At 47.4% G+C, this 14725-nt stretch overlaps 1 protein-coding gene across 2 annotated transcripts in view; it reads left to right on the top strand.

Moving 5' to 3' along the window:
- Positions 1–11095, top strand: part of NEU2 (sialidase 2 (cytosolic sialidase)) — a 38470-nt gene extending 27375 nt beyond the window's left edge. The window contains exons 4-8 of one of the 2 annotated variants that reach the window (XM_014530600.1): positions 1704–1806; positions 4103–4554; positions 7235–7387; positions 8164–8369; positions 9643–11095. In XM_014530600.1, coding sequence (XP_014386086.1) covers positions 8169–8369; positions 9643–10581 — 1140 coding nt within the window. In that variant the 5' untranslated portion in view covers positions 1704–1806; positions 4103–4554; positions 7235–7387; positions 8164–8168 and the 3' untranslated portion in view covers positions 10582–11095. The remainder of the gene's footprint in view (positions 1–1703; positions 1807–4102; positions 4555–7234; positions 7388–8163; positions 8370–9642) is intronic. The other variant, XM_005882945.2, reaches the window with a different exon arrangement.
- Positions 11096–14725: the final 3630 nt, after the last annotated feature.

The following is a 14725-nucleotide window of genomic DNA, read 5'->3' as shown; positions in this document are numbered from 1 at the left end:
ATGTATGTATTATAAATATATATTTGATTTCAAGAGCAAGGAAGATAAATCTCTAGATGCCATAAGTTAATAGGTAATTCTATATCTATCCTGGTGAGTTAATGCTTCAGGAACTATTACCCACATGGCCAGGGATATATTTGTTTTAAGTTAACAGTTGTGGGGGAACAAAAATCAAAGCCTCTGAACTTGAACACAACAGGAAATTGGGAGAGAAATTACAGTGCAGAGGTTAAAAATTGTCCTAGGCAATTTCTATGAGTAGAAATAGAATCACTTACAAGAAAATAGAAAAGCTGGGTTTGCACATGAGGTTTAAACCTTCACCACTCATGAAGTACAGAGACTCTAAGATAGAAACAGAGGAAGAAACTTGAGAAATCATGAGCCTTAACACTGAGGTAGAGGCAACTTTGGGGAGGTTTCCACAATCTGGGGCACTAGTGGGAACACCTCCACCTCCACCACCTCTGAGAAATAATTCCCATAGAGGATGAGCTCACACACAGAAATTGTAAAACATTTGAGGAAGACCAATATGAAGAATATAAACAATTATGAATTATTAAAATAGATTATAACAAGTTACACAGCATTTGAGGAAATCCAATTGAAGAAAAGCATCCCACAAAAAAATGGGAAAATAGAAACAATGGAGTAATATAAAAAGAGACTTAAAAATAAGTATATTTAAGGTGTTTAAAACAAAAATAAGAAATCATTTTTTTAGAATTTAAAACCACTTTTTTAGAGTAGTTTTAGGTTCACAGCCAAATTGAGGGGAAGGTACAGCGACTTCCCATATACACCCTGTCCCCACATATGTATAACCTCCCCCACTATCAACATTCCCACCAGAGCAGTATACCTATAATAATAAAAGGGTAATATGCTAATTAGACCAGACATCCTTCCGGACATCATTCTGGACGAAACCAGGATCGGAGGGAAGCCTGGGTCCCGGGTGCCAGAGTGAAGCCAGTGCCGGCAGCTGGGAGAAGGAAGGCCTACTCTTGCACGAATTTTGTGCATTGGGCCTCTAGTTTGTTATAATTTATGAACCTACATTGATACATCATTATCACCCAAATCCACAGTTTACATTAGCGTTCAGGCAGTGTTGTATGTTTGGACAGATGTATAATGATATGTATCCATAGGATATTATACAGAGAGTATTTTCACTGCCCGAAAAATTATCTATATTTCTCCTATTCACCCTCCCACCTCAACCCCTAGAAATCACTGATTTTTCACTTTCTCAGCAGAAGGTCATAGAGTTGGAATCATGCAGTGTGCAGCCTTAGCAGTTGGCTTCTTTCACTTTATAGTACGCTTTTAAGGTTTCTCCATGTCTTTTCATGGCTTAATAGTGCATTGCTTTTTAATGCTGAGGAAATTAGTTTTTTTTAAAAAAAAGTAAATTCAAAGAGGAACTAAGTAGAAATTGTAGAAATAAAAAACAACAACAGTGCATTAGAAAAAACAACAACACCTCTTAGGTAGACACAACTCTAGATTTAGTGATTTGGAAGATATATCGGGTAAAGCACCAGGAGGCAAAGAGATGGGAAACATGAAAAATAAGTCAAAAGACATCTGAAGAACAAACCAACTATACATTGAAGAGGCTGTTCTAAAGGAGAGAGGGGAGGAGAGGCAATGTTCAAGCATTAATGACTGAGAAATTTTCACAATTGAAGAAAGACTTGTCCTCTGAGTTTGGAAAAGCATGCTGAGTCCACAAGGTAAATAAAAATGAATGCACACCTGGACAACCCATAGTGGGACTGCAGAGCATCAAAGGTAAGGAAAAATCATAAAGGTAAGGAGAGAAAATAGATTACTATCAAAATAATGATGATCCTGACCAGCCAGCACTATCCTGCTTCCTTGCTTCCTCAGACTCAAACTTTGCACCCACTACATGCTGCTGAAATGTTCTGCCTCTGCTTCTGTAAATTTTACTTTTCTTCCTGGTCTAGCTCCGGTCATAAGCCTTCGTCCAGGAAGTCTTCCTGACTGCCCCTGTTCCCACTTCCCCTTGCTCTTAATCACTGTCACCATTACAGTCCGCCCCCGACTCCTGGGTGACTGGCTTCTGTTTCTTGGATGTTTGTCTTTCCCCCACACACAAATAATAAACACGGGAAGCTCTGGGACCTTATCCAGGATCTTTCTCTCCTCCTTCCAAGTTAGTATGGTGTTGGCTACATGTATGTGTTCGGTGAATACATATATATTTTAATATGTTTTTATTGATTTTAGAGAGAGAGGAAAGGAGAAGGAGAGACAGAAACATTGATCGGCTGCCTCCTGCATGCTTCCTACTGGTTATCGAGCCTGAAACCTGGACATGTTCCCTGATGGGGAATTAAACCGGTGACCTTCTGGTCAACAAACTGAGCCATACCAGCCAGAGCTCAGTGAGCATTTTTGAACACAATAAATTTATTATCCTTTGGAGTCAAATATGAATTAAATTTTCATGCTGAGTCAAGGCCATTTTTATAAGCTTGTTGGCCCTTTTGAAAGCCCTTTTGATGGTCTGGCCAGGATAAAGTGAGTAGGCACTCTTAGGCCACATATTATTACTTATCATCATTTTTAAAATAATGTTTTGTTTTGGTTTTTTTGCCTGGCTGGTGTGGCTCAGTAGTTGTGTATCAACCTATGAACCAGGAGGTCACAGTTTGAGTCCTGGTCACGGCACATGCCCTGGTTGTGAGCTCAATTCCCAGTAGGGGGCGTGCAGGAGGCATCTGATCAATGATTCTCATCATTGATGTTTATATCTTCCTCTTCCTCTCTGAAATCAATAAAAAATATTTTTTAAAAATGTCTTTTTAAACTAATAATTAAATCATATGTGCCTGGAAGAGTACAGGAAGTAAATAAATATCATTTGTAATCCCACTAGTTAAAACTGACTACCAATAGTATTATTTATTCATTCTATATTCACTGGATATTTGCTAAGTATCTATTTTGTTCCAGGCACTGTGCTAAGTTTTGGGGGATACAGCAATACATATTTGGTATAATTTTTGTTTATTTTTAATATAGATTTCTGAGTATATAATATGCAGATTTACAAAAGTGGGATCCTAGTTTATATGCTATCTTGTATCCCAACATTTTCATGCATTATCTTTAAAACATGGTTTTAATTAATCAGCTGCCTAATACTTCATTTTATGGATGTGTTATGATTTCTTTAATGAGTCATCACCCTACACTTACCTCACTTTTAAAATACCCCTTCTATGGCCCATTGAATATAACAGCATCAACTTCAAGGTGATTCCTGGACCTCCAGGGGGTATGAGTCAGAGCTGGGTCTGGGTTTACTAGGGTGTTCACATGGACTGGCTTTCGCATGGGACTTTCAAGCAGTCAATTCTAAGGTCAGACCATAACACTTTCTCTGCAAACTGATGAGAGGGTTAGACCAGAGCAAGAACAAGGGGACCCAGAACTGGCCATCCAGGGGTCACTCCGACCTGGGGGGCAGCCAAGGAGAGCTGAACTTGGCTCTGAGCCACAGGAACCACCTAGAGCTGAAGATAATCATGGGAGAACTATGTTCAGTGGAGGGAAGGGAAATAAGTTAGGGAGGCCTCCCTCATCCCTCAGTTCTAGACTAAGCCAAGAAGTGCACTTTGAAGTGAATGGACTGCCTTCAGGTTTTTCCAGCTCCTGAGGCCTCACCCACGCTGGCAGTGGACTGGGTGAGCTGGGTTGTATTTTCTGACAGTGTGCCAGCTCCTGACTCCTCCTCCTGAGAATGAACTTGGGGCCCATGGATGGTGCTGTTTAGACATGTTGTGATGGGTCCAGAAAAAAAGGGCTTGTTGCCATGGCAGTCCTTATCATGAGCTGATGCTGGGTTAAGAGATTTAGACAGGTTATCTAAGTCCTCACATTGTCAGCCCTCCCTGGAAAGGCAGCCTCATCCATTCATTCACTGAATTGATGAGTATGGATAGAGCACTGATGATTGTCTGAAACGCCATAGGTACTGGGTTATAGTAACAGGTGGGTCATATAGTCTGCTCCAGGCAGCTTGGTCTACTGTGAGGTTTTTGTTCCCATTTTTCAGCAGAGGAAACTGAGGTCTCAAGAGATCAAGAAGGTTGCCCTGCTCACCTAGCTGGCCCAGGCAGATCCCAAAGAGGAGTTGCATCCTGGGTGGCTCCAGGTCCTCCTGCACGTCCACACCCTCCCAGGCCCTGGAGGTCTGTTCCTTGAAATGCACACACTTTGACTCAAGTGGCCTGCGGTTCACCCTGATTCAGCATGACTTGTAGATAAGTCCTTCCCCGATGATGAGAGGCAGTGCCCTCCAGGGCTGGGCTTGTACACTGACACTGCCTGGGGCCTCCCTCAGTTGTTTATAGGCACAGGCCCAGTAGTGGAGCCGTGAGACTTGGGGTGAAGCCAGGTGAACACAGGAGCTGCGCTGACCTTCTCAAAGCTGGTTCCCACTGCCTCTTCTCGCACACTCTGACGTCCAATCCAGGCCCCGGGATCCAACCTGGAACACTCCCTGAGGTAAGGCTTCTCTTGGAATTGACCCACCTGTTCCTTTGTTGATATAAACAAGAGTTCTCCTGTACCAGGTAATTGCGGGGTGATGGTGCCATACTTGGAAATGCCTCAGACAGTGGCCATTTTTTTGAGTGTACTCATGGCCCCTCAACCCCCAATATGGTGCTCACTCTGTTTTGGGGGTATCCAGGGGACATGTTGGATGGGAAATGCGGAAGAAGGCTCAGATCAGCCAGGCCAGGAAAACTCTTCATTCTGCCCCCAAGTCATTGCTGGTCTGAGCTTCCAGAAGGCTGCTCAGGCTCCTGTCCTGGCGTGGGAGTTGGGAGAGCTCCTCTCAGCTTGGGGTGCGAATCCCAGCCCCGGGCCCAAGCTGCATTGAGCCCATGGACGGGGTTTTCTTGGGGGAGAGCGCTTTGGGCTTGCTGCCCCACACGCTTGCTTTGCTGGAACTGAGGGCAGACCACATGCGGGCCCCTGTCTGCTCTTTGGAGAGATGGCATTATTTCAACGTGGTAGCCAACAGGCCAACATTCCATCCAAAGCTGGCCCCAAGAACAAGGGCTATTCCTCTGGGGAAAGCTGCAAAGTGCGTCTCTTTCTTGCTCCCAGAAGCACTGGCTGTCACTTATTGTGGGCTTCGGAAGGGCAGGGACCAGGCTGGTGTGTTTACCTGTTTCCAGGCTCATGGAAGGTGTGCCATACAGATTTGAGTTGGCAAAGACGCCTCCTGAAGCAGGTGAGGGAATGCCAGCAGCCAGTGTGCTCCCAACAGGAGAGAGAGAGGAAGTGGGCAGGGGCCCTCCACCGCTCGCCTTTGGTTAGGAAGCATTCAGACCTCAGGGTCCCAGCTGTGGGTCTGTGGCAGGAGAATCCAGTGGTTAGGGGCATGTGTTCTGAAATAAGGCAGATCCAGCCTCAAATCCACCCACCTTCACCGACTTAAGGAAGTCATCCACCGCCTCCCTGACTCACTTCTCGGTTTCCCCATATCTGAGATGGGAGCACGAGAGCTGGCCTTGTAGGCAGAGTGAGGAGAAGTAAGATGCGTTGCTCCAGATTTGGTGCCCACAGACTACAAGCCATGTCAGCTGCTGGTAGCCTTAGGTGGGACCATCTGGAATCGTCACTATTCAGTCATTTTTGACCTACCAAATGGCAGTTTTTCATGGTGCAAACTGACATTACCATCTCTCTGGTTGCCTTTGTGCTGCTGTGTGGGACTGGGTTGTGCCAGGGCCCCTGCCCAGCCTCCCCGAAGGAGTCAGGGCCTAACTCAGTGCCTGCTCTGGAGATGAAGGGGCCTATGCAATCACCTTCTTCAGCCCCTTTCTTGCCTGGTGGGGAGATGGACCTCCAAGAGGAAGGTTCTTGCCCAAAGATATACAACTTGCTGGACATGAACCTAGGCCCAGAATCTGATTCCTAATTCAGTTTTCTTTCCACTACCTTGGCCTGAAGCTGCTGCCACATTTGGAGGTAGGGCTGGGGCCAAGTGGGCCAGCTAGCTACCTGCATGCGGTGCTAAGGCATCGTGTGACAAGGTGCAGGAAGAGGGCACCTTCCAGAACTGCCCTGAGAGGCAGGCTGTGTGGGTCAGAAGAGTCTGTAGTCCCAGCTCTGACACTGAAGGGCTGGGTGGGCTTAATTTCCTCATCTGTACAATGGGCAATGATAGCATCAACTTCATGGGGGTGTTGTGGGGATGAAATGAGTACATATTTGTGAATCATATTGTAAAATAATATAATTTGTAAATATAACTTCCAAAAAAACTTTTTTTTAATATTATAGAGCACTTAAAGAGTGCCTAGCATTTGGTAAGGGTCACTTTTGTGTTTGCTATTATTATTCTAAAGACATTTGGGGATTGGTATTGCCGGTAAGTGTGTGAGTTTGGACTGGTGCTGAGTTACTGAGAATAGAGAAGAGCTCTCTAGAATGGACCCCAAGACCCCCTTTTCCTCTACCCCATCCCCTCCTGCATCAGCTGTGGCTCTAAATCTTTAAGAGACAAATACTTATATTAGCAGCCTGTGGGGACTGGGGTTAGTTGTCTTATTCATAAAGTATCCCAAGTTCCTAAACAATGTAGGGCACAGAGTAAAAGCATAGATTTCTCAAACATGTTAAATAAGTTTTAAGTAGATAATAACGTACACAGTGGGGGGGGGGGGATGCGGGGAATGGAAGCATAGATTTCTCAAACATGTTAAATAAGTTTTAAGTAGATAATAACGTACACAGTGGGGGGGGGGGATGCAGGCAATGGGAACAGGTATACAGAGGAGAGGTGATGTGCCTCCTAGAGCAGCTGCAGTTGCCCTGGACCTGTGCTGGCCCTCAGAGATCCAGATAGGTCACGGGGCCAGGTCTTCAGGTTCTGGGCAGGCCGGCCATCAGATGCAGCGTTTCCTGGGGATGAGCAGGAGGAGGTTATTCGATGACAATCTCGTCCCTGCTGCTCAGCTGAGAGCCATCTGCTCTGCAGCCAGCACTCCCTGCAGCTGGGGGTTCATCCCCCTGAAGGGGACCCCAAGTGGTCTAGCATGGAGACCACTGTCACACACAGTCACCAGGTTACCTCGGGCCCTCCCTACACTCTTTGATCAAATGCTTTTTTTTTTCTTTCTGAAAAGCAGCCATGTATAAAAATTATTCATTGTCATTATATCTCCAATAGCCCAACAGATTGCCAAACTTCCAAAAGCTGACGGAATTGAGTCATCTGCTAATCCAAGCTCAGTCTTCAGTCCCTTCAGAATCACTTCTCTCTTGGACATCTTTAACCTGCTGATATATTTCCATCTGACCAAGCATTTTTGTAGGCTGCGAGGTAAGTGAATAGAGCAATGCTTCCTGTCTGGTCATCCCCCCTAGACTGTGTTTCAATGTCCCCAAGTTTAATTAACAGAACAGGGAAGTTGCCCTGAACTGAACTCAACACTTTGGAAGCTTATTTTTAATTTTAATTTTATTTTTTTGTACCTCTGGAGGACCCTCCCAGCCCGAGTGAGCTGTTGGGAGATTCTCTCTTCCCTTCCAGATGCTTCTCCCTCCCCCAGGGGTGGAGCCCACACTGGAGGCGGCTAGGAAGTCAGCCTCAGACAGCCTGGAGAGCAAGCCTGCAAAATCAAGGCTTCCCCCCCCACACACACACACTTTTTTTTTCTAAGGTGACTTCCAGGCCTGCAGAGTTATAAAAAGTTCTTATGTGTCCTTTTCTGGCAGTTGGACAGCTGCAGAATGCCACTTGGCAAACACTTTTATCCAACCCAAGGCTTGGCATTTGATGGGAAAAAGCAGCTGAAGGTTATCACAGATTTGTCCTAGCAAGGTTTAAAATTCAACACAAAATGTGCTTTTCCAAATACCCCTTCCCTGAAGTGTCATGGACACAGCGCTGCATAGCTCCATGGCAGGCATGTGTAGCATCATAGACAGGCTCTTGGGAGGTAATAAGGGGGTCGAACCCCATGGGGAAGGAGGACAGGTCACCAATCTCAGCCTCCTCGCCCTTGGAGTGGGCACCCCCTGCCTGGGAGGTTAGCTCAGCCCCATCTCAGGATGTGACTTCAGGGAACTCATCTTCTCTTTCTGCGCCTCCCCCAGGCCCCATGGCATCCCTCCCCGTCCTGCAGAAGGAGAGAGTGTTCAAGTCGGGAGCACAGGCCTACAGAATCCCTGCTCTGCTCTACCTGACGCAGCAGAAGACTCTGCTGGCCTTCGCAGAAAGGCGCAAGAGCAAGAAGGACGAGGACGCAGAGCTGATTGTCCTGCGCAGGGGAAGCTATGATGAGTCCACCCACCAGGTCCAGGTAAGGCAGGATGAGGCTACACTAGCTCTGCCGGGAATACGGGGACTATGCCATTCTTAGATGGCTGGGGTCTGGGGGACAGAGGGAAAGGAGACATCGAAACCCAGGAGGGATTCAGGGCCCTACCATGGATGGGGCAGAGAAAGTGCCCCAAAGTGGTCACCCAGAAAATGTGGGTTCACTGGGACCAAGTCCAGTTGGCCTGGCGGTATCAGCTTCAGTGCATGATGGGACAAGTCCAGGGAAACCAATGCTCAGAAAGGTTGTCCTGTGTGATTGAGAACCTGAGGGAGGACTGGTTTAGAATTCCATAACTGGGGTTGTAGCCTTTGAGTAAAATTAACCTGGGGAGTGGGGCCTGGGGAGGGTTGGAGGGATTGCTGTGTTCTAAAGTCCCAGCATGTAGATCAAGTAATTGATTTTGACAAAGACATCCAAGGCTGGTGTATCACACATTACTATTAGTATTATTATTACTTTGTGGTCATTATTACATAGCAGCTGTTCAGAGCATGGGGTTTGAAGCAGATGGACCTGGGTTCAAGTCCTGGCTCTATCAGTTAGAGGTATGGCCTTGGGCAACTCACCTTCCTTATCTAAGCCTTCCATTCTCCAGACATAAGTTAGAGCTAATGACACCTGTTCCCCAGGAGTTTAGGGGTTAGGCTCTTGGCACAGTGTCTGCCTTTAGAAGGCTCACTGGGGGACAGGCGTTAATGAATGGGGGTAGATGGCAGAACTGTTGCATATATGACATAGACTTTGGGATTATGGAAGCTCCATGCAAGTCCTAGTGTCATGTAGCAGCCCCTCCCAGGCTGCATTAATAGAGTATGATGTATAGAATATGGGAAGTGATTGTCATATTCTGTCCCACACAGGTCAGACTATTGTGTTACTACTAGGGCTTTACTTTTCAAGAATGGAAAGTTGGACTGGGCTGGTAGGTTGAGGGAACCAGGATGAAGCTGGGAATGGCTCGTGCCCAAAGGACATCTGCATCTGAGGTCTAGCCCACCATACATGTTGGTGGGAATGGAGGCAGCAGACATTCAGGAGGAGTGGGCTGCTATGCAAGGGGTGAGGCGGAGCCTGGCTCCCACAGCTCTGGGAGGTGATGTGAGTTGATCAAGTGGTGGATGAACACTTCCTCCATGACCTTTGACCTAACCCCATGAGACCTCCCCCCCCCACCCCCACCCCACCGAGAGTGCAGCTCTGTCACTGGTCATTTCAAGGCAGTGCTTGTCTTTCTTCCTCTCCTCACATTCAGTGGCACGCTCAGGAAGAGGTGGCCCAAGCCCAGCTGGAGGGCCACCGGTCCATGAATCCAAGTCCCTTTTATGACGAGAACACGGGGACCCTCTTCCTCTTCTTCATTGCCATCCCCAGGCAGGTCTCTGAGCAACACCAACTCCACACCAAGGTCAATGTGACACGGCTGTGCCAAGTCACCAGCACCGACCACGGCAGGTCCTGGAGCCCCACCAGAGACCTCACAGACTCTGCCATTGGCTCGGCCCACGGGGAATGGGCCACCTTTGCGGTGGGCCCGGGGCACTGTCTGCAGCTGCACAATGAGGCGCAGAGCCTGGTGGTGCCAGCCTACGCCTACCGGAAACTCCGTGCCCACGGGTTGCCCAGCCCCTCCGCTTTCTGCTTCATCAGCCACAACCACGGGCTCACATGGGAAAGAGGCAACTTTGTGGCCTCGGAAACCGTGGAGTGCCAAGTGGCTGAGGTCGGGGGTGCAAAACAGAGGATGATATATCTCAATGCTAGAAGCCCCCGTGGGGCCAGGATTCAGGCTGAGAGTGTCAACAACGGGCTTGATTTCAGGGGGGCCCAACTGGTCCAGAAGCTTGTGGAGCCTCCCCATGGCTGCCATGGGAGTGTGATCGCCTTCCCCAGCCCCAGAGCGGGGTCAGGCTCCTCAGACAAGTGGCTGCTCTACACTCACCCTACTGACCCCCGGCAGAGAACCAACCTAGGTGCCTACCTCAATACACGGCCCCCGGCCTCTAACGCCTGGTCCCACCCAGCCCTGCTGGCTGAGGGCAGCTGTGCCTACTCAGACCTTCAGAGCCTGGGTGTCGGCCCCGATGGCTCACCCCAGTTTGGGTGTCTGTACGAACATAATAACTACGAGGAGATCATCTTCCTCATGTTCACCCTGAAACAAGTCTTCCCAACTGAATTTTCGGCTCAGTGAGCCGGCCATGTGCTACCCCCTATTCTTGTCCCCCTGCTCGTGCAAATACCCTATGACCCAGCAATTCCACTCGGAAGTATACATCCAAGAGAAATGCACGCATATAGCTGCCAAATACACGGATGAGCATATTTACAGCAGCTTCATTCATAAGAGTCCTAAACTGGAAACAACCCAAATGTCAATTGAAAACAGAATGGGTAAATAAACTGGGGACTATTGATGCAATGGAATATTACCCAATAATAAGATAATCAACTACTGCTATACATAATAGTATGGTTGATTTTTCAGATGGTATGTTGAGTGAAAGAAGTCAGACTCAAAAGAATACATTCTTTATAATTCTATGTACATGAAGTTCAAGAACAGGCAAAACCCAGTCTATGGTATATACAGCAAGACACTGGTGGAGGAATACTGTTCACTGGGAAGGGTCCTGGGAACATTCTAATGTTTGACCTGGTGCTGATCAGGAGGGTGCACCTGTATGTAAAAATTCAATGAGTTATACACACATGATTTGTGTACCTTACTGTATGCATGTTATACCTCAATAAAATATAAAAGTTGAACTGAATAGTGGATTTGCCAATTAAACCTCCAAATCAATATGTTACATTGGATTGTAAAACTTTGGAACGGATTTTTTTAAATAAACTTTTTTGGAGGAATAATGATAGATTTACAGAAAACTTGCAAAAATAGTATGGAGTGTTGCCATACATCCCACACCGAGTTTCTCCCAATGTTAGCATCTTACATAACTGGTGTATTAGTCAAAACTAAGAGATTAACATTGCTCCATTACTATTAACTGAACTCCAGAGTTTATTCGGATTTCACCAGTTTTTCCACTAATGTCCTTTTTCTGTCCTAGGACCCAATCCAGGATATATTTAGTATATTGAGTAAAACTGAATTTTTACTATAATTTGTGTCCATAGAGATACACACATACCCAGAGATTGGTGCACAGCTACAACAGGCCCCTCCCCTTCACCCACCTTCCCCTAAAAACTACTTGTTGAACAAATAAATAAGCAAGCAAATGCCAAGAACATGTGCTCCAGGCCTGGACTGCTGGACTGCAAATGTCAGAAGTTCAGCCTCTAAAGCAGTGGTTCTCAACCTGTGGGTCGCGAGCCCTTTGGCGGTCGAATGACCCTTTCACAGGGGTCGCCTAAGACCATCCTGCATATCAGATATTTACATTATGATTCATAACAGTAGCAACATTACAGTTATGAAGTAGCAACGAAAATAATTTTATGGTTGGGTCACAACATGAGGAACTGTATTTAAAGGTCCAGAAGGTTGAGAACCACTGCTCTAAAGACTCAAAAAGGTAACCCCAGGTCAGTTACACCAGAGCTCCAGGTCTAGGCTGTGGCACATTGTCAGGGGGACTTGTCAGTTTTGAGCCCAAAGCTAACTAAACATTTTCCTTTATGCCATTGCCTGGGACATAGAGGACTGGTTTGGAAAGTGTGTGTGTGTGTGGTGTGTGTGTGTGTGTGTGTGTGTGTGTGTGGTACATGGTCATTGTTCTTGCACTGTTCAAGTGAGAGGGAGTCTGGTAGAGCAGCTGTGGTTAATATTCTGCCTGGTGACCTGACAAGCAGGGTGCAGACTCAGGGGGGAGCCTGATCTCACCAGTGTACTCCCCTTAGAGCAGAGCTCCAGGTTTGGGGAGCCCCCTTGGTCCTGGTCCTTGCAGATATTTGACTCAGGGCTGCTATCAGCATGGAGGAGTTGGAGCTCTTATCACCATTAGGAACCCCCAGGGCCAGGTTCAACATTTCCATCATGTCCCCATTCATTTCTCCTCTGTGTTCAGTCAAGGCATCTAATGGCTCATTAAATGATAGTGGAGTATTAAGAGCTTCATGCTGAGGTCTCACCCATTGCCTCAAGTATTATAAAGACTTTGCAGAGCTAGTCCACTAAGGACCCTGGGAATAGATCGGGGTCTACACCACCCACTGCAGACACCAAGAATTCAGTTTGTTCCCCGGGATGGCTGAAGGCCACCATTCCACAACGTTTGCCCATTGAGTGTCAGTAAGAGACCAGATGTTGTTCTAGGAGATGAGGATTCAACAGTGACAAGACACCCTCAAGAAACCCTCATCTCATGGAATAAAGTGGACAATAAACACATAAACAACTAAGTAGGAAATGCAACTCTACTAATTAGTGATTAAAAAGAATATAGAAGGGAAGAATATGACCAAGAGCAGTGGCTGCTGTACCTGGATCATCAGAGACCGCATCTCTGAGGAAGTGACGTCTTAACAGTGGTCCAGGAGAGACAATACACTTGATTGTTCTCCTCAAGGAGCCATCACCATGGACCGAGGACCTGGCCAGGGTCTAGCTGGATATGGGCCCACGGACATATTCTCCTGCCTTTCCCTAGGGTTGCCCTTGGAGCCCACTCCCTGGGTTTCTACCTGTACTTAGAGTGGCCCCTGGAGCACAGCATCACTGGGGAAGTTGTGAGAAATGCAAGTCCTTGGGTCGTCCTGAGTCCTACAGACCCTTTGAATCTGAAACTCGGGGCCCAGCAATCTGTCTTAACAAGCCGTCCAGGTGATTCTGGTGTGTGCAAAATTTGAGAACCTGGAGAAACCCTGGTGTAAACCCCAACCTGGCCAGGACTTTGTTCAAGATGCAGTACGCTCCTCCCAGGTCTGTAAGACCACCTTGACCACCCTGGTGGTCTTACTGATACAATGGCTGCCTGTGGGGCTCAAGGCCTAGAATCTCCGGGGACCTCAGATGAAGGTGGTTGATGACTGGGCTAGGAGTAAGAGGCTAACAAAGCTCTCTCTCTCTCTCTCTCTGCCAGCAGCACATGTGGATGGAGCAGGAAGAATGTACTGCTGGGGACATCCTTCTAATTTGGTCAAAAGCATTAGAAGAGGATGTGCTCTGGGCCTGGAATAAAGATCCTTGGGAACTTCCCTTGGTAACAGCGGGTGTGCATACCTCTCGTTTTCCGCTGGTTTTTTATTGCCTTGCTGCACCCCCCACCCCCCGTAAGATGTGGTCCACCCCTGACCTGGCCCTTTCTCTGTCATACATCTATGCAATGAACTACAACATCAGTGGGCTCTTGGATGGTAAATCTGGCCCCTTCTTGGCCATTCTGTAATAAACATATGTTTCTAATTGACATAACTCAATAGGAAGGCTGGTAATGACTTTTTACACGATTCCAAAGTTGTAAAGCTACACAAAGAACTTCTGCAGCCTTTGTGTGTTCAGGGCCCTCAGCTGGGGCCACCCCTGTCTGCTCTTGGCAAGTCCACCACCTGCCTTTGTTCCACTGACAGATGCATGTGCCAGGTGCGTGATGACCTCAGGACATGCGCATACACAAAGTCAGCCATTAGACAGGCTGTCCCATGACAGTGGAAACTGTCTGAAGTTTGCCAATTGATAATGAAAAAGTCATTTGCAGTTGACAAATTTGAAGAGTCATCTTTATCTGTGGTCGGCAAACTGTGGCTCGCGAGCCACATGTGGCTCTTTGGCCCCTTGAGTGTGGCTCTTCCACAAAATACCACAAAATACCACGTGCGGGCGTGCACGTACAGTGTGATTGAAACTTCGTGGCCCATGTGCAGTAGTCGGTATTTTGTGGAAGAGCCACACTCAAGGGGCCAAAGAGCCGCATGTGGCTCGCGAGCTGCAGTTTGCCGAGCCGCAGTTTGCCGATCACTGGACTAGGTCCACTATAGCCATATCAGATTCTGTCTCCTCCCCTAAGAATTGTAACCATGCCAAAGCCACACACACGTGCACATACACATGTGCACACACATGCACATGTATGCATATACTCATGTAGAGTTTCTGCTCCTATCCTCTCCTCCTCCAGGGACCAGCTTGTCATGTTGATTATGCCACAAAAGACTGTGCCTCCTAAACAGATGCCCTGGATGGACCCCAAGATGGCCTGCAATTCCTCCCAGGAGACACCCTCCTCTGCATTGGACACCTAGGATAGGGTGATGGTGGAGGTCAAGAAGGCCCCTGCCGGAAGTGCGTGCGAGGCTTAGGAGAGGAGAGAGAGGGCTGGGGCCTTGTCCAGGGTGCTTACCTTAGAAGGCCCAGAGCCTGCCCCTGTAGAGAG

Source organism: Myotis brandtii, unplaced genomic scaffold (genome assembly GCF_000412655.1).
Source record: "Myotis brandtii unplaced genomic scaffold, ASM41265v1 scaffold744, whole genome shotgun sequence".
NCBI lineage: Eukaryota > Metazoa > Chordata > Mammalia > Chiroptera > Vespertilionidae > Myotis > Myotis brandtii.
This window is presented reverse-complemented; position numbering and strand designations above follow the sequence as displayed.